The sequence below is a fragment of the Ursus arctos genome, unplaced genomic scaffold, assembly GCF_023065955.2.
Source record: "Ursus arctos isolate Adak ecotype North America unplaced genomic scaffold, UrsArc2.0 scaffold_13, whole genome shotgun sequence".
Classification (NCBI taxonomy): domain Eukaryota; kingdom Metazoa; phylum Chordata; class Mammalia; order Carnivora; family Ursidae; genus Ursus; species Ursus arctos.
Window position 1 is genome coordinate 51,131,371 of NW_026622797.1, and position 19,415 is coordinate 51,150,785.

The 19,415-nt window shown below is 38.2% G+C and overlaps 1 protein-coding gene across 8 annotated transcripts in view; it reads left to right on the top strand.

The window, feature by feature from the left end:
* The first annotated feature begins 2,204 nt into the window (after window positions 1-2,204).
* The window catches only part of SEC63 (SEC63 homolog, protein translocation regulator), a 70,503-nt gene continuing 53,292 nt past the window's right edge, over window positions 2,205-19,415 (top strand). For 2 of the 8 annotated variants that reach the window (XM_026511691.4, XM_057311226.1), the window contains exons 1-2: window positions 2,269-2,578; window positions 18,251-18,350. In XM_026511691.4, the coding sequence (XP_026367476.1) occupies window positions 2,455-2,578; window positions 18,251-18,350 (224 nt within the window). In that variant the 5' untranslated portion in view covers window positions 2,269-2,454. Of the gene's footprint in view, window positions 2,579-18,250; window positions 18,351-19,415 lie in introns of all 8 variants that reach the window. The other 6 variants (XM_044388840.3, XM_057311225.1, XM_026511693.4 and 3 more) reach the window with 5 other exon arrangements.

Consider the following 19,415-nt stretch of genomic DNA (forward strand, 5'->3'; position numbering starts at 1 on the left):
AGCATAATCAAGCCCTAATATCTTTCCAACACCTCCTTTCACATTCTGTAATCTGCTATAAAAAATCATGTTTTAGATCAGTCTGGAGTTTAGCAAATAAATACGATTTGTTCTAAATATTTCATAGTTCAGTTCTGTTCAAGCCACTCTTATGCATGACCCAAAAGCTGCAGTGAAAAGATTACTCCTCCCGGAAAAAAGTGAGAAGAATATTTATCATCAATAATTTATATTGTCACAAGGTTATAAAACTGATGTATTATCTTTGCACAAATGCTGAGTAAAATGTACAATCAGAGTAATAAAAAATAACCTGTTCAGCATTATTAAAACCTGGGAAGACTTAATAACAAATTCAACATAAACGAAAGAAACTTCAGGAACCTACCCACTTCAGCTGAGTCAGTTTTATAGCTAATTTGTTTCTGAAGCAAGGCAAATTGTTCTGGGCATATCTGCGTTGGGATAATCAGAATGCTGTGCTGACTTCATAGTTCAATCCTCTTCCCCTCACTTTCCTTTTATTTTTTTCACCTCTAATATAGCCTTTGAAAACTTTATATAGAAAAAAGTGAGGAGGGAAATGCAGAGAAGACGATTTTGAAAAATTTCCTTTCAAAATGGGTAGGTAGGACACTTGAAAGGGAGGAGACAATACATGTGAAAATAATCCATTATGAAGAAAAGCTTTACCTATTTTTTTTAACAGGAGAATGGGTTTTTATTTTTTATTTATTTATTTATTTATTTATTTATTTATTTATTTTGGTCCTCACTTCTTTTTTTTTTTATGATTTTTTATTATATTATGTTAGTCACCATACAGTGCATCCCCGGTTTCCGATGTAAAGCTCGATGATTCATTAGTTGCGAAAAGCTTTACCTATTATGATAAATGCTAGTTTTGAGGACGCAAAATAAAAGACATGTGACCAGATCTCTCTTCCAACAATGGAAGGCATATTGAAAGTAAGTTAGTAAATCGATTGTAGTATTAAAATGAGTTTTAAAAAATAGTGTAATGTGTGGTATTTGCTTATTACATTTGTCAAAGCATTTTCACTATAATTTCCTTTAGTCTTCACAACTACTCTGTGAAGCAGGTCGGGTGGGTCTTTCCTTTGATCCATAGAGGGGAGATGGAGACAATGGGATAGGCCTCAGGCTGGGCTGCAGTGGGACCCTGGGGGTCATTCCCAGATCAGGGTACCAATCCTCTCTCTCCCAGCTCAGCTGACTCCGGCCCCTGGGACCTCAGAGGCAGCCAAGGGAGAGGCTCCCGAGAGCGACTGCTTCTCTAGCTGTCCCTTTCCAAGCACAGATCATGCCCACACCTTGCAAGGAGTGCCAGCCGCTCTGAGGGAAACGTTGAGGTCCACGACGAAGTGGTGGCCAACGGCACTGGTTGTGGTGTCAGAGTGATCTGAGTTTGAATCCGCAGACCTTTCTTTACTGTGCATGACTTTAGGCAATCTCTCTGAGCCTCAATTTCCTCATCTGGAGAGCGAGCATGCTTTGATTTATTCCAAGGGGTTTACTGACGGTTAGATGATATAAAGCAATAAAGGTCTTAGTCTACCGCCTGGGTCGAAGAAAACACTGGTGACCTGGTGTCTGGGATGGATAGATCACCGTCTCTTTTGGCTTGGGGAATCTCCATCTGCAAAATGGGCGCAGGGTAGATCTCAGTCTTTTGGTAGCAAATATTACTTTGCTACAAAACCCTCACCACCACCCCCTGCACCGCCCAATTCTGAATGACCCTTGTTTTCAAAATGTGGGGACTGGAAGAACGGACCTGGAACCTTAAGAAATGTTATCAACCAGGGAAATTAAATAAGCAAGAGGGCAGGCAAGGTGAGGTAAGGATGGGAGAAGGAAGAGGCAAGGAAGTCTCAGCTCTGCTCGGAATAGCTACGGCTCCATGAGCAGTAAGGTGAACCACGCGCACACACTGTTCCGCGGGTCTTTGCTGGGACCCCCTAAAATGATCCTCCCCCCCTCCCCCCCCCCCCGACCGCTGGTGAGACGCTGGGAAAGGACGCGGAGGAGAAAGCGCGGGGGGGGGGGGGGGCGGGGTGAAGGCTACGGGCGGGGCTCTAGGGGAGATCTACAAGAGCGCAAGGGGCGGGGCTGTAACTTGGGGGCGGGATCAAGGGCGGGACCTCGCAGAGTTCCACGGCTGCGCGCGCCACGTCTCCCTTAGCGAGTGTGTAGGGGAGAGGCAGAGGGAGGGAAAAACCGAGCGGGGCGGGAACTATCTCTTCTCGCGATAGCAGGCGACGGCAGCGGCGGTGGCGGCGGCGTGTCCGTGAGAGTAGCGTGGGGGCGGGGAGGAGAGGCGGCGGCAGCGTCCGAGCTACGCCACACAGGGCCGGGGTGCTGGGTGCTGGAGCGCAGAGCGGGGTCGTGGCGGCGGTGGTGAGAAGAGAGAGGCGGAGGGGGGGGGGTGCCATGGCGGGACAGCAGTTCCAGTACGATGACAGCGGGAACACCTTCTTCTACTTCCTCACCTCATTCGTGGGGCTCATCGTGATCCCGGCCACATACTACCTCTGGCCCCGAGACCAGAATGCCGGTGAGTCCTGCGGGCAGCTGCCCGCGGACCCGCGCAGGCCCCGCCGGCCCCTCTGGGCCGCGCCGCCCCCGCCCAGCCCAGCCCCCAGCGCCGGGGTGATCCAGCCAGCCCGGCCGAGCCTCGCGTCCCGGCGTCCGCCGCTGGCGGGGCCCGGGCTCGCCGGTGTTCCCTCGGTTCCTCTCGGGGCTCCTCTCTGTCCCCGTTTCATTGTCTTTTTCAGGAGTTTCGCTTCGCTCCCTCTCACCCATTGTTCTGGGCGCTCCTTGCAGCCTCCTCCTGCCTCTTTGTCTTCTCTGCCTCTGATTTTATTGGTTATTTTTCTATACGGAGGGAGCAGGATGGGATGGGGAGGATGGGAACTGGGAGGTGAGAGAGGAGTTGGCAAAGAAGGAAGCCGAGCATGCAGGCACAACTCTGAGCTCCTAAGCCACGGTCCTCTTCCCTCACACCCCCGTTTCCCTGTTGCAGCTGTCGTTACAGATGTTTTGGGCACCGTATGAGCTGGGTGGCATGCTTTGGACTCCCAACTGAGCTGACCAACCGCCCCTCCCCCCGTGCCTTTCCCCTGTTGCTTTTTCATTTGTTCATTAACACCGTGGGGCTGGAAGCGATGCCGTTATTCCCCTTAGCAAAAATAGGCTGTTCTCTATTTCCTTTTCTTTGGAGTTTCCTGTTTATGGCGGAAAAAGTGCAAGTATGAAGGATTACGTCTAGTAGGTAGTTCATCTTGCAGGTAGTTGTCAGGTAGCTAGCTGGTCCATTCGCTTTTAGTTCTAAATCTTTTCATATTAAACACATGGGATTGGAACACAAAATAATATAGATTCTTTTCGAGGCATTTTATGTTGGACTGTACTAGAATATATGACAAGTGATAATCTTAAAGCTGATGGAACTGCCAGGCCCTAATAGGTTATTTAACAGTAACCAGTTGATTTGAGTATTAACACTTAGGGAAAGCTTTCTGTTTCACAGGAGGTATGCGAACTTGATGAAACATCTTTGAAGTTGGGTGTGGTGGAAGTCTCGGTTGTCCAGGTTATATACTCAGTTTGGGGGAGACTTAACAGGCATTGAAGCAGCTCAGAACTTGTTATGCTTTAAGACAGACTCAAATGTTCTGTAAAATTCTTGAGTTACATAATGGAATTAAATTGAATTTAGGATAAATAACAAAGGATTCCATTTTTTAGTACATGTGGTAGTAAGTTTAAATATCCATTAGGTGCAGAAATCTGCCCAGAGTTACCAGTTTTCTTATTCAGTGGGTATTTTTTGAAAATTGGATTTTGGACTGTTGTGTCTTTTTTTCCTAAGTGTATTTAAGTTGTCTGGGTTCTTTGGACAGTGGTTGTATATAAATGATTAAGTCTTAATACGGTAATGGTTTCCCTTATTTGCAAAACCTATGCCATTCTAATAATTTTGAGTTAAAAGTGCACTTTTCAGTACAGTAGTTTATTTTCACTAAACCCTGTGTGTGCAACTGATTGGAAGACAAAAAGGTATTGGGAGAGTAGGTAGGTTTGGTTAGAATGTGTTTCTCGAGAAGCTGCTGATTTCAGAAATTAGTCATTTTAATCTACACTGGATTTTTGAAATTTGAAAGTCCTATATATGTGGTGGGTTTTGTATTATGAAATTTGCCTTAAAACTTAGAGGCAAGTTATGCTTGAGATCCTTCAGCATGTAGTTGGTCTTTGGAAAAGTAGTAGGGAATTAATAGTGACTATAGTTATTGCCTTCAAATGTTACTTTATTTAATCCTCTTAAAAATACAACGAAGTAGTACTATTATTATTATCTCTATCCTTAGGTGAAGAAACCAGAGTTTAGAGAGCTTAAGTAACTTTCTCTTTCGTGGTCTGCTTAGCTTCAAAGTCCTCTGTTGTCTCCATATTGCTAGATAGAAAGGTGTTGATTTGCCCCTATTTTACATCTGGCTCTGCTTCAGGCTTGCCTTAGTAAATGTGCATGTGTTGATGTATTTGTTTGGTCTTGCCCACAATTGCACTGTGAAAATTAAGGTGGACACTTAAATGCTATTTTCCTAATCATCATGAAAATTGGTGGACACCACTTGGACTATTTTTGTGTATCTACAATAATGGGGTTGTTTCTTTAGGATTACACTGCTATTAAAAGGATGTTTTTGTCATAATAACCTTTTTCTGAAGTTCAATTTGCGATGTCTTGAGCATCAAAGAGAAATCTTAGAATTATTAGGTTCACCCAAAGCTCTGAAAGTTTTTTTTCAGATGTTTGCAGCAAAATAATTTGGTGACTTGTATCAACAGGAGGCTACTTAAAATCTTGATTCTTCTTACTTAGAAAATAGTCATTAATATGGCATATTAATTTGAAATATTGGTTTGATTATTGGTGCTGTTTTAGACCCTCAAGGGCTTGTAAAGGTAGGGACACTGTACTGTCTTTCTGAAATCTTAAACATTCTGAAATATATATTTCCTCGAGGGTTTTGAATAAAGGATGTGGACCTGTAGTAGTATTTTTGATCAACACAACAGGATATTTTAATATTTTGATTTTGAAGCTTATTTTATTTCATTTTCTTTTGAAACTGTAAGTAGTCAAATACAAAAATGTAGGCATAGGAGTTTGAATTTTAGAGTTCTTATGGCAATCTTGACTTTTCAGGGATACTGTCTGTAGGAAAGCATGAAAAGGGTTTCTTTGCCAGTAATTATACATTTTTAAAGTTCAGTGTAAGTAATCTTTGTTTGGTTTTTTAAAAAGATGATGCATGTGGGTCTTTTAGTTTCAAGGTTTAGTTGTTTCAGTGTTGCTCTTCTGGAATTATTGGACACTCGAGTCCATTAGAAAGCATGGCACCATTTCACAGATGGTAAAATCTCGGGTTTGAGAAATAGAAGTAACTTGCTCATTGGCATATTTGATATGTTAATTGAAGTTACTCTATTATCCAGAACACTGATGGAATTCTTTTGTCTTGATTTTTTGTCTAATCTACTGGGCTAAGTGCGCTTATAATTAATACCCCTTGTAGTAGTTGAGGGGTCCTATTTATCTTACTCTCCTGGTTGTTTGCAAATTGGCTGAATAAGTTGACTGAATACTTTTTCAGACCGTTATGGACAAAAGCTCTGGATGAAGTAATAACAGAGGGTTTAGATTTCCTTAAAACAGTGGTTCTCAACCCTGGCTCCATATTAGAATCACTTGGGGAGCTTTTAAAAACACTTTTACCCACCCCCAGATATTCTGATTTAATTGGTCTGGAGTGGGTGCCTTGTATTGGTTTTTTAAAAGGTCCCTATGTGATTGTAAATTGTAGCTAGCAAGGAGGAGAACTCCCTTGGCAGTGGTCTTTTGCTGGAGTTGTCATTTTGTGAGATGGTGTATTTTTATATGTGCTCTTTGCTAAAAACAAAAATCACTAATGCCTTAGCCTTTTGGTTTTACATAGTTAAAAGCACTTATTATAGAACAATGCTGTAAAATTCTTGTAGTTGAGAGCCAAAAATATTTGTTAAAACGTTAATAATACAGGTTTACAGTGGTATTTGACAAGAGAAAACTGCTTGCAATTATTAGAATTTCGGATAATCAAGAACATGCTTTTATTTGTTCCATAGGTGAAGGCTTATTGATCCTTTGAATTGAGATAAATTATATTATTACCTTTTCCAAGTTTTTGTTTTTTTAGCTGTTTGACCTTATTTTTTTAAAACTTATTTGACCTTACCCCTTATCTTACTTTTTCAAAACTGCCTTGTTTTGAAGCCTGTCTGGATCTGCCACTTTACTAACAGTGTGATCTTAGGCAAGTTATTTAACTTATATGTTTTTAGTTTACTCATCTATAAAATAGAGACAGTGAGTTACTTGTTTTACAGAATTAAAATGAGGATTAAACAAATAGATATACTGTACTCAGTTTTTTTCCCCATGGTTTGAAAGGATTAATGAAACTTAAAAAAAAAAGTTACATTTCTTTATTCTTTGCATGCCCCTTCTCAAACAGTACACAAGTGATTCAGCTCTCTGACTTGGGAATGTGAGTAGGAGTCCACTTTTAGTGCTTAATGGAATAAGAAAACTCTGAATTTGGAAAGTTAGAAGTTTTGGTTTTAAGTTCCAGCCTAGTCCCTATTTTGTTATTTCTGAATTCGGTCTCATTTTCTAGGTATAATAATAATATGCCCTGTAAGAAGTGATTATGAGAAGCAAGGCAATAAATGCGTATAAACGTGCTTGCAAAACCAACACACTGTAGAAATTCCTTCATTAAGTAGATATTTATAGAGCATTAACTTTGTGCTAGATGCTGCTTCTGGGTGATGGATCAGACTTCTTAGTGCGTATAACGTTTTTCTTAATAAGTTGTATATACACAGTGCAGAAAAGCACACACAGAACAAAAATTGTTGTAATCCCTTCACCCAAAGGTAATGACACATTTTGGTGTATGCATCTCTCTCTTTTTGCCCCTGTGGGGATGACTTTAGACATTGTCCTTCCTCTTGGTGGGGAAGGCCCTATACTCCCTCCAGCTTGAGACAGGTGATTGTGATTCTCCTCATCTCAGCTCTGATGTCCATTTGAATATTTGCTAGCCCCAAGGTGGGTATGCTGAAAGCACTCACAGCAGCACTTTGAGCTAGACTCAGATATTATCCCAAGTTTATTAATGTGAAAACTAAGCCCTAGAGAAGGTAAACAACTTACCTAAAGCCTTATAACTTCTAATTGGAAGGTTGGGTGTTGGATCCAAACCTGTCTTAATGCTCCAGTTTTCCTTGTTAGCCATTTCTCTTATACTGCCTCCTATAATTAATATAACACATTATAGTAAGTATTAAAATGGTAAGTGGAAAGTACTGTGGGAGCACAAAGGAAGGAATGAATAATTCTGTTTGGGGATTTGGGTGTTTCATGCAGAGGAGGTGATTTGAGGTAGGTCATAAAAGATAAGTGGGGAATTATATCCTTATGTAGGAGAAAGTATATGCAAAAGCATGGAGATGTTCAATAAATGGTGAAGATTTAATGTGCACTTAAAAGTAAATCAGCCATCTTAGAAAGCTTATACTTTGTTTTGTAAGTTATTGGGTAAACAGTGGAAGTTTCTAAGGTAATGACATGGTCAGTTTTGCCATTTTAGGAAGCTTATATTTTATCTTGTAAGATATTGGACAGACTGTGGAGTTTTTAAAGTAGGGTAATGACTTGGTCAGTTTTGCTTTTGTGGAGCATTGTGTGGAGAATGATTTGTCAGAAGAGGGTGGGAGGTGGTGGTTGCTGGGTGGGGAAAAACTAGATGGAGAAGGAGTCCATTTCAGAGGCTTATTATAAGTCCATTGAAATGTAGGGGAATGGGCAGATGAGAAAGAGAATTCTAAGACAGCTTGGACTATTTATATGGAATATAAAAGTACCTTGGAGGGAATGAGAGAGTGGAGTGCAGATTTTGAATTTCACTTATTTCTGTCTTTGCTTATTTCTCCCTCTCTTAAAAGCTGTTTGGTGATTGGCCCAATAATAATCTACTTTTATCAGTTTTGGGAATGAGTGCAGGGAAAAGGATGGGGATGATCATTTTTATTTAAATGGAAATATTGGCCTTATCTATTGATTTATCTAGGTTTCTAATTACAGGAGAGTTGATTATCTCAATCTCTTGTTGAGTGGATTTTAACAGAACAAAACTGGCGAATACCAGTTTTGTGTTCACAGGAGTATATTTTATGAATGTTCATATTTTATTTAGAGCATATAGTCTACCTAAGACTTTATTTATTTATTTTTAAAGATTTTATTTATTTATTCAACAGAGATAGAGACAGCCAGCGAGAGAGGGAACACAGTAGGGGGAGTGGGAGAGGAAGAAGTAGGCTTATAGCGGAGGAGCCCGATGTGGGGCTCGATCCCATAACTCCGGGATCACGCCCTGAGCCGAAGGCAGACGCTTAACCGCTGTGCCACCCAGGCGCCCCTTCCTAAGACTTCAGATCTTGAAGGGAGAAGTTTGATCTGAGAAGTTTGAGTCATTTTATTTATATTTTTTAAAAGATTATTTATTTATTTATTTGAGAGAGAGAGAGAGAGAGATAGCAAGAGAGAGTACGGGCAAGAGGCGGAGCATGGGACAGGAGAGGGAGACACATGGGGCTCCATCCCAGGACCCTGGCGTCATGACTGAGGGGAAGGCAGACACTTAACCGACTGAGCCACCCAGGTACCCCAGTTTGAGTCATTTTAAAATAAAGTCATTCTCCTCTGCGTTCTATCCTGACAGAAAGGGGTATCAGACATGTACTATATATACACCTAAGTTCTACACAGTAGAGGGGACCAGCAGGGACCTTGGCAGTGTGAATTATGGTACAACATTTAGACTTTGTAGATGTGGTGACAAACATTGGATGAGTAAATGCATTGTTTACAATTGTTTTTATTTAAAGGTCATTTTGGATACTTGCTTTTTCTTGGAAGAACCTGAAAAACAAAAAGATAGGCTTGTTTTCATTTTCTCAGATGTTTGTTCCCTTAGTCCTACTTTTTACTCAGACATAGAGGAGGTCACAACAAATATATCTATATTGTACTTGGATTTCCTTTTAAAGAATGTTTCCTATTGTCAGACTTTATGGGTAAGAAATGTTACACCATCTCACCATCACATTGTTTCTTTGAAAGTGTTGTTGGTTATTCATTCTCTTAAAAAGGTGTTCCTTATATTTTGAGAATTGTGTTTGTGTCAGTATGGATGGAAGGGATTTTCTCATGTAGATTCCAGATTTTTTTGGCGTTAGGTTTTTTGCTTGGTTAGTTAAATCTAGTAGTTATCGATTGAGCCTTCACTGTTTGCCTATACTAGGAGGGCAGAAGATAAGAATATGAATGCAGTGTAAATATGATCCTGTTTAGATAGTTTGTAATCTAGGTAGGGTGGGAGGATTAGGATTAGACAAATACATGAATTATTATGTCCAGAGCACAACAAAGGAATTGTAAGAAAAGTAAAAACAAGTCTGTGGAGGTTAGCTAAAGTATTTGCATCTAGTTGGGAATGATAGTGGGGATCTAGAGGTATTTTGACTAAACTGTTAAAGGGTAAGAAAGATTTAATGGGTGGAATGGTGGGAGTGGTAGTGCAAAGAATAATCACATGAGGGGGGCACCTGGCTGGCTCAGTTGGTGGAGCATGTGACTCTTGATCTTGGGGTCATGAGTTTGAAGCCCCACGTTGGGTGTAGAGATTATTTAAAAATAAAATCTTTAATTAAAAAAAATTGTGAGGAAAAGTACAGAGGCTGGAAAGCATGGACTGTATTCAAAGTACAGATCAATTGAAGCAGAATTCATTCAGTGACTAAGTGAGAAAAGGCCAAAAAAGTTGACTCAGGTCACATGGTGGAGAATCTTATATGCCTAGCTAAAGAGTTTATGTGTGATTTGGTTGACTGTATGTCATTTTTGGACATTTTAGAATGTATTTTTACATTTGTGCTGTATATGAATTAATGTAATAACATCTCATAGAATGAGAAAGAACAGAGATTAAGAAGCAGACAGGAGGTAATGAGGACCTGAACAGTGATGGTGGCAATAGGAGGATAAGAGACATAATTGAGATATTACTGAGGTGGAATCTTTCCCTTTTTTATGAAAAAAAATTTTTTTGTTGGTAAAGTGTATATAATGTAAAACTTATAGTTTTAGCCATTTTAAATGAACAATTCGGTAATATTAATTACATTTACAATGTTGTGCAACAATCACTGCTGTTTACAACATTTTTTTTTTTAAGATTTTATTATTTATTTATTTGACAGAGATAGAGACAGCCAGCGAGACAGGGAACACAAGCAGGGGGAGCGGAAGAGGAAGAAGCAGGGTCCCAGTGGAGGAGCCCAATGTGGGGCTCGATCCCATAACGCCGGGATCACGCCCTGAGCCAAAGGCAGACGCCTAACCGCTGTGCCATCCAGGCGCCCCTGTTTACAACATTTTTGATCACCCCAAACAAACTCTACCTATTGAGCAGTAACTCCCCATTCTTTCTTTCACCCCTGAAAAACTATTCTTTGTCTGTATACATTTGCCTATTCTAGATGCTTAATGTAAGTGGCATCATACAGTATTTGTCCTTTTGTGTCTAGCTTATTTCACTTAGCATAATGTTTTCAGGATTCATCCATGTCGTAGTATGTATCAGAACTTCTTTCTTTCTTATGGCTGAATAATATTCCGTTGTATGGATATACCACATTTTTATTCACCTGTTGATGAACACTTGGGTTGTTTCCCCTCTTTGTTTATTTAAGTGAATAATGCTGTAGTGAACATTGCCATACAGGTATCTGTTTAGGTCCTTATTTTCAGTTCTTTTGGGTATGGTCCTAGGAGTGGAATTGCCAAGTCATATGGTAATTCTGTTCTATTTTAGCTTTAGCTTTTTGAGGAACTGCCAAACTGTTTGCCACAGTAGCAGCACCATTTACATTTCTACTAGCAGCATACATGGGTTCCAATTTCTGTATATCCTCTTCAACACTTATTTTTCATTAAAAAAAAAATCATAGCCATTGTAGTAGATGTGATGAAGTGGGTATTCCACTGTGGTTTTGATTTCCATTTCCCTAGTGGCTAAATGGTGTTGAGCGTCATTTCATTTGTCTGGTGGCCATTCGTATATGTTCTTTGGAGAAATGTCCATTTGGATCCTTTGCCCATTTTTAAGTTGAGTTGTTAATCTTTTTTTGTTGACTTTTAGGTGTTCGATTCATGGTTTGAAATTATTTTCTTCCATTCTATAGATTGTCTTTTCACTTTCTTGATTATGTCCTATGATGCACAAAAGTTTTTAATTTTGATGAAGTCCAGTTTATTTTATCTTTTATTGCTTGTGTTTTTGTTGTCGTATCTAAGAATCCATTGGCAAATCCAAGGTCGTGAAAATTTATCTCTATATTTTTTTGTAAGAGAATTACAGTTTTGTTGTTGAGTTGTGTTTATATTTTGGATGTTAACCCCTTGTTGGATATATCATTTGCAGATATCTTCTCCCATTCAGGTTTCATTTCCTTTTTGTTGGTTTTCTTTGCTGTGCAAAAGCTTTTAAATTCCAATAGTTTATTTTCACTTTTGTTTTCCTTGTCCTGTATCAATTCTTTAGTGATTATTTGCTATTCCTTTGTACCGTTTGTAACTTTAGGCAAGTTCCTTAACCTCTCTGAGCCTCAATTTTTTTTTTTAAGTATAATACATACATATATATCCCCAGGGTTATTGGGACGTCTAAATGAGAAAATTCATGAATTCACCAAATATTTATTAGGCACCTACTGTTTGCCAGGCATTGTGTTAGGCCATGGAATGTGGGGTAAGCAACGTAGGTGGGATCTCTATTCTCTTGAAGCTTACATCCTGCTGTGGGGGAGATGATTGGCATACTACATATAAACAATAAAATATTAGATAGTGATATATATTGTGTAGAAAAGTAGGTGATTCAGAGAAAGTCTTCCTGAGAATGTTCCTTCAAACCGAGTGACATAAGGAAGCCGGTCATTCAGGGATCTGAATTGGGTGGGAAAAGCCTGTTACTGGCTGGATGAACGGTTCTTTGTGCACAGGAGCCTTTAAGGCAAAAACGAGTCGGGCATATTCCATGAACAGAGAAGACCAAAGTGGCAGGAGTCTGCCGGGTTAGGAGAATAGGGATAAAGTCAGAGAAGGAGCTGGGGTGCAGAGCCTGTCTCTAAGCCAGGGTAAGAAGCTTGGATTTTATTTTAAGTTCAGTGGAAAACTGTTGAAGGTTTTTAAGCAGAGAAGTGACAAGATCTTGACTTAATAAAATTCTCCTGTTTCTTAATGAGGTGAAAACAGTCTTTTGGCCACCTTACTTATATATCCTTTTACATACGATGTCTTTTCTACTTAAAATGTTTAATTGAGAAATTTTAGTTGCATATTTAAAAAATCACATACTATAAAGTATTATACAGATGGTCCTGGGTTATAATGGTTCAACTTACGATTTTGGGGCTGTAAAGTGTGAGATCGACATTCAGTGGAAACTGTGCTTCGAATTTTGAATTCTGGTCATTTTCTGCGCTGGTGATACGTGGTACAGTACTGTCATGATGCAGGGCAGCGGCAGTGAACGCAGCTCCCAGTCAGCTGTGTGATCACCAGGGTGAACAACTGATGCACTTACAGCCATTCCAGACCATACGCACATTCTGTTTTTACTGTCAGTACAGTATTTAATAAATTACCTGGGTTTCCTTCTCGGGTGTAGGTGGCAGATGAACCCACGTTTCTGCAACCTTCCAAGTTAGATCATCTGTGATTAGTGCATTGGTGGTGGTGAGTAGTGTTCAGTCAGTTCTCCGTCTGTCCCAAATCCAAGTGGTTCTGACTTGGCCTTGAGAATGACACATTTTGGCTACCTATTCAGATTCAAGTTAAGGTCATAACAGAAGGTTTAGTTTCTCTTAGTCTATTTTGAGATTAGGATGATTTAGGTGAGCTGTAGTTTTGGTGGTCTAGAGCAGTGATTCCCAATTTTTCACTAATAATTTATCATTCTCATGCTTCTCCTATTTTGCAGCATTCTGGGAACCAAACTGCACTATTACAGTAAAATGTGTTTTCCTGTTTTTTTAAAATTAGTAGAACAAAATTGTCCCAATAGCGAGTGAGCCAGTATCATCATGGTGAGGTGTAATACGTTCTCAACTAGCTGCAGAAGGACTTTGGGTAGCTAGAAAACTGATGTATAATGCCTTTTAGACTCTTTGGGTTCTTGAATATTACCTTTTGACTCTTGGTACTATTTTCTTGGACCCCCGAGGGATTTAGGAATAGTTTTAGTAGTGATTGAATTTTGGAAAGAGAAGTGTGGTACTTTTTTCTTTTAAATAAATTATGTCCTCTCTATATCATTTAGCTTTATTAATTTAAGTAATCTATATTACAAGGCATGTTCTAAAATTTATTTCTCAGTGATTTTTATAATTTTCAAAATATCAAAATATATATTGATATATTTATTTGAACTGAAAAATGAAGTCATGCTGCTTTTTTTTTCTTTTTTTTTTTTTTTTTACCAAGTTTGTTTTGTCTAATTGATTTAACAATAAGGGTTGCCTTTGCCAATGTGGTTATATCGGGTATATTGTCTATAAATTGAAGGATTCAAGGTAATCTGTGCTTCCAAGTTCTAACAAAATATACTTAAATTAGGAGATAAAGCTATTTTGTCTAATATTGTGTTGGATTGGCAAAAATGTACTTTTCATTTTTAAAAATAAGTTTTGGTATTTATGGGATATTTATAAGCTTGTAAGTTATATTATAGCAGATATTTTACTCTAATTTTAGTAATTTATCAACTTATAATATTTATGTTGTCTTGATAACACCAGAAAAAGTAGCCGGAAGTTTTAACATCTAAAAGCTTATAGATGTCAAACCTGAGTATGATAAACTTTTACTGATGTTCTTTGGCAGTATGTGCTAAAGCCTTTAGAGGTGAAGCATCTTGATGTCTGCAATTTACAGGAAGATAGTTCAGATAAAAAAGAGTGGGAGGTGAAAAAAGGAAACTAGAGGTAAGGCCAAGAGTTGCAAAATGTTGTTAACATTTGGTGAATTTAGGTGAAGGGTATTGTTCATTGTAATATCCTTTCAACTTTTCTGAAGATTTGAAGATTTTCAAAATGTTAGGAAAAACTTAATAGTCATGAGGAATAAAAAAATTAATTTAAGAGTATTTGTCAGCATTATAAGAAATGACTTACCAGGATAAAAATATGTTACATTAGGATAAAATTATGTGGCTGTAGTAGAATGAAGTGTTGGCTTGTTCATGAAGTTTTGTAAATGGATGATGGTCGCTATGAAATTGCTGTGGCTTTTCGATTTCATTGGTGTGTTTGAAAGTGATGGAACTTTTAAAGTGTCAACTTCAGGTCAAAAATGACATCTTTTGCAACTCCAGATTTCTGATAAAAAATTTGAGATACCAAATTAGAAATCTACAGCTAGATAATATGATTTTTAAAAATTCTTTTTGCTGTAATCAGGCAAACAGGTTTGAAGACTTCAGTTCTGGCTAGCATTCTTTCAGCTCTTTGGGTTCTAGGAATATGGTGCTAAGAGTTCACTCAGTTATAGTACACCCTGGCAGATCATTCTGGCATGGACAGATGGCTGTGACTATTTTAGCAAAGACATTGTATAGCTTATGAAGCACAACCATAATAACCTTCCCCCAAACCTGTGTATTATTTCCACAGACATAAAAACTTTATGTTCAGCTGCTGAGAGCAATCATAATATGTTATATTGTTTTTTAAATCACAGAATTGTTTTATGATTTTGTAATTTACCTTTTCTATAAATGTGTATAATTTCTTTAAAAACTATAAGTTAATGGTATTATTAATATAATTTTTACTAGCCATGACACTAGTAATTCTATAAACTAGAAGTTTATAAATGAACTTTTTTTTTTTTTTTTTAAATCCTAAGTGTTTTCTAAAAAACTGCCTGGAAGGACTTCTCTTGTGACATTTACTTTCACTTGAGGTCATTCATGTAGAGATTTGGAATGTGTGCTCTGAATATTTAGTTGTTCTGGAAATCTAAATGCCAGCGTGTTACTGTGTAAACCATAGCTTGTAGTACTTATTGATTGACTTCAGTATTGTCCTAAAAAGTTAAGATTTAAGTTTTGGATTGGAAGAGTGAGGCATAGAATGTTCATGTACACATTGTGAAAAACTACGGGGCTGAAAAACATGTCTATTTTTTTTTTTTTTGGCCAGAGACCTTGGGAGAATATCATTCCTTTGAACAGATCAAGCCATCTGGTTAATAGAAACTTCAGCATTGTTCTTATAACCTTATCAAACATTTCTTTGGTTTTATAGTTGAAAATGGGAGACTGTGGAGGCTTAATTTAATGAAACACAGATTAAAAAACCACCAGTGATATTTTCAAAAGTGTCCATAATTTAAGCATGAAAATAAAAAAAATTAACATTACTACCACTTCATTCTCAGACCCTATTTAAGTTTTGTCTCAGTGAAGTTCTTTATAGCAAGAGATCCAGTTCAGAATCACAGATGACATTTAGTTGACATGTTTCTTTAATCTCCTTCAGTCTGGAACAGTTCTTCAGCTTTTTGACTTTGAAGGTTATAGGCCAATTATTTTGTAGAATGAACCTGAATTTGGGTTGTTTGGTGTTCTCTCATGATTAGATTCAGGTTATATATCTTAGGCAGGAATTTTACAAAACTGATTCTGTGTGTTTCTTACTGCATTCTATCAGATGGTATATGATTGCATTTTGTCCCATTGCTGTTGATGTCCACTGATCACCTGATTAAGATAATGTCTGCCAGGCTTTCTATATTAATTTCCTGTTGCTGCTGTAACAAATTACCACAACCTTATTGGCTTAATACAACACAGATTTATTCTCTTACACTTCAGGAGGCTGGAAGTCCAAAATCAATTTCACTGGGCTAGTTATGGGATTGGTAGAACGGGTTCTTCCTGGAGGCTCTAGAGTTGAGTCTATTTTCTTGCCTTTTCCAGCTTCTAGAGACAACCTGTGTTCCTTGGCTTAATGACTCCTCCCTCCATCTTCAGAGGACATCACTCCCAACATCTGCTCCCATTGTCACATCACCTTTTTTGTCTTTAACCCTCCTGCCTCCTCCTTATAAGGACCCCTGTGATTATATTGTGCCCATCCAGGTAACATAGGATACATCTCCCCATCTCATCGTAATTTAGTCGGATCTGTAAAGTCTTTTTTGCTATGTAAGATAATGTATTCACTGGTTCAGGGTATTAGGATGTGGACATTTTGGGTGGCAGCTGTTCAGCCTACCATATTTTCCCACTCTAAAATTATTCTTTTCCCTTTTGTAATATTTTGTGGAAAGATACTTGAATCCCTTGTTCTTGTTAGCGGAGAATGGTATTTAGAAACTAGATCTGGCTGTTAATGTCCTCATTGCTATTGATATCTCACACACTGTGCCTAGGCTCCCTTTATTGTGGTAGGCTGTGTGTGTGTGTGTGTATGTATGTGTGTGTGTATGTATATAGAATACATCTGTATTTCTATATTAAAAGATATTCATACCAATATCTTTAATTCCAATTCAGTACCATAGGATTTGTTCTTATTTTTTATTTTTTCGTATGTGTAACTTGAGTTATCCTTTATGTGTTAACTTATTCGATCAATCCCCCTGCATATTACCAGTCTTCTTTGCTGTGACCACCCCCTCCCACATACGGATCCCTCTTCATCACACTTGATTCTGATACCTCCTGCCACATACCTCTCCTATGTGGATGCTTTCCTCAAAGCATGGTGGTAACAGGGCAGTTGGACTTCTTACATGGTGGCTTTGGAACATTCTGTTATATGCAAAGTTCTTTTATTTCTCTAACATCTCATTTAAGGACTGTGGTTTTGTAGTTTCTAGTATTGTGAAAAAATTTCTATTTAGTATTAGCCAGCTGGACTCAGTGTAGTGATCTAGTTTTGTTGGCAACAGCCAAAGCATTATAGTCAGGAGCCAGTGGACCATATGCCTTCTTCTCCCATCAGGCCTGATCAGGGTGTTGACCTTGGCCCTTGTCAGTGTCGTAGAGCTTCTTCATAATCTGTTTGATCTGGTGCTTGTTGGCCTTGACATCCATAATGAACACGACAGTTATTGTTGTCTTCTATCTTCTTCATGGCTGACTCATTGCTCAGGGGGAACTTGATGATGGCATAGTGGTCAAGCTTGTTGCTCTTCCAAGGAAAATATTTGGGCTGCCTTTGGAGTGTCTTGGGCCACCAGAGGGTGGGTGACATGCAGAGCATCCCCCCTGTGGCTGTGGTTGCCTTTTAGCACTGCCTTCTTGGCCTTTGTTTTGCTTCAGCTTTGGGAGGGCGAGGGTGTTTTTCCCTTTGTTTCTGCATGCCATCTTTGTGAAAAGGTACATTTTTATTTAAAAACTTAACTTTTTTTTTTTTTTTTAACTTGGGAAAGTTATTCAAGTGATGGTAGTGAGTTTCTTAAAACAATATATGGTGTTTTGGCTTTGGTTTAATTCCTCTAATTGAATTGCAGATTTTTCCTGGTGACTAAAATAATGCCTTTTCTTATAACTCCTATATGAACCTATTTTAACTTCTTATGGGTTTGGGTGACTTTTCTAATTTAACATAATTACTCTCATGATTGAATAATACCATTTCTGCTTAGCTTCCTTAATAAGCTGCATGTTTCAACTATTTTATACCTTGTACCTTCTGTAGCAAAAGGGAAAGGAAGAGAGAATTTCTCAGAAATTGCTGATCGTGTGATTAAATATTTTGGGTTCAAGTTAGTTTTTGCGTTTTTCAGTTAGAAGTTACTTAAGTCTCGCATGAAAATGGTTGCGTGGTAGTTGAACAAAATTTTCCATAGATCATTTGTTCTGAGTGGCAGAAAAATTAACGTGTATTGTCAATTTTTCTTAAAGGTTATTTGAGTAGGTAGTATTTTATGTTCCAGTAAAATTTTAGCATGGTAATGAAGGTTAGTGTGGTATTAACTGGTTTTGTCTTCACTGTGAAAAATGCTTTAACTTATCATCTTATTTATTTTTTTTGACAGAGCAAATTCGATTAAAGAATATCAGAAAAGTATATGGAAGATGTATGTGGTATCGTTTACGATTATTAAAACCCCAGCCAAATATTATTCCTACAGTAAAGTAAGTAATTGGTTTCAATAAAAAAAAAAACTTAGTGCTCACTCTTTCCTAGGTAACATAAAATATGGCTATAATGATGAATAATTGTAGCCTTAGTATGGGTAAGATGTGAATTTGGGAGCTTTCTAAACAGAATGATTTAGAAGTTCAAAGGAGAGAGAACGTTCTACTGACTTGGGGGAGGAAGGGAGAAAGGGAAGTCAGATCTTGAAGGAAGACCTTGTGCATTTTGTTAGGATTTGAATTTTGCCTTAAAGACTATGGGGGAATCTTCAAAAGATTATCAGAAGCAGGGAGGTGACATAATCAAGTTAGCATTTCATAGTGATAATTAAAGTTTATTGAGCACATGCTGTATGCCAGATGCTGCGCTAGGGCTTTATGTATTATCTCATAATTTTATTATTAACTTCAAAGTAGATGTTTTTGCTGTTTTCTCAGATGAAGAAATTAAGAGGAAGATAACTTGACCAAGGTCCTGGAGCTAGAAGTGGTGGAGCAGGGACCTTTTATTTTGGCAGGCCAATCTGATTAAACAGGCCATTAGCATGTTTAATGAGAGCAGGCCTATTTAATTTTGTGAGACTGGGGGGTATGGTTTAGAGCCTTGGCTTAGAGTCTTCACCCTGAGTCACCAGTTTGGGGGTAATAGATGAATCTGATAGGTGAAAGAGTTGCCATTTTTGGAGGATTGTATCTTGTGAATTACTTCTATCTGTCTCTCCAGTAGATAGGAGGGGAAGAACTAGCAGAGGAATTAGTAAAAGTAGAACCATTTATTTTTTAATATTGGTTTAAATGATCATGATAGTTTACAACATATCTGTGTAACTTCAAGGGGTTTAAATGGTTTTTCTTTGTAAGGTTTTACTTTGCCTAGTTTACTTCCTTTGCAGAGGGAGGGAAATTTTAGCTTTTGTGTTAAGTGTTCTTCATTGATGTGAAACTAAAAGGCAAAATTAGTGTTTACAAGAGTAGTTTTATGTTCACTGTTTATTCTTTGCTTTTGCTTCTCATTTAAAGTTTTATGAGGTAGCAAGGCAAATATTTTTGGCCTCCCAATCT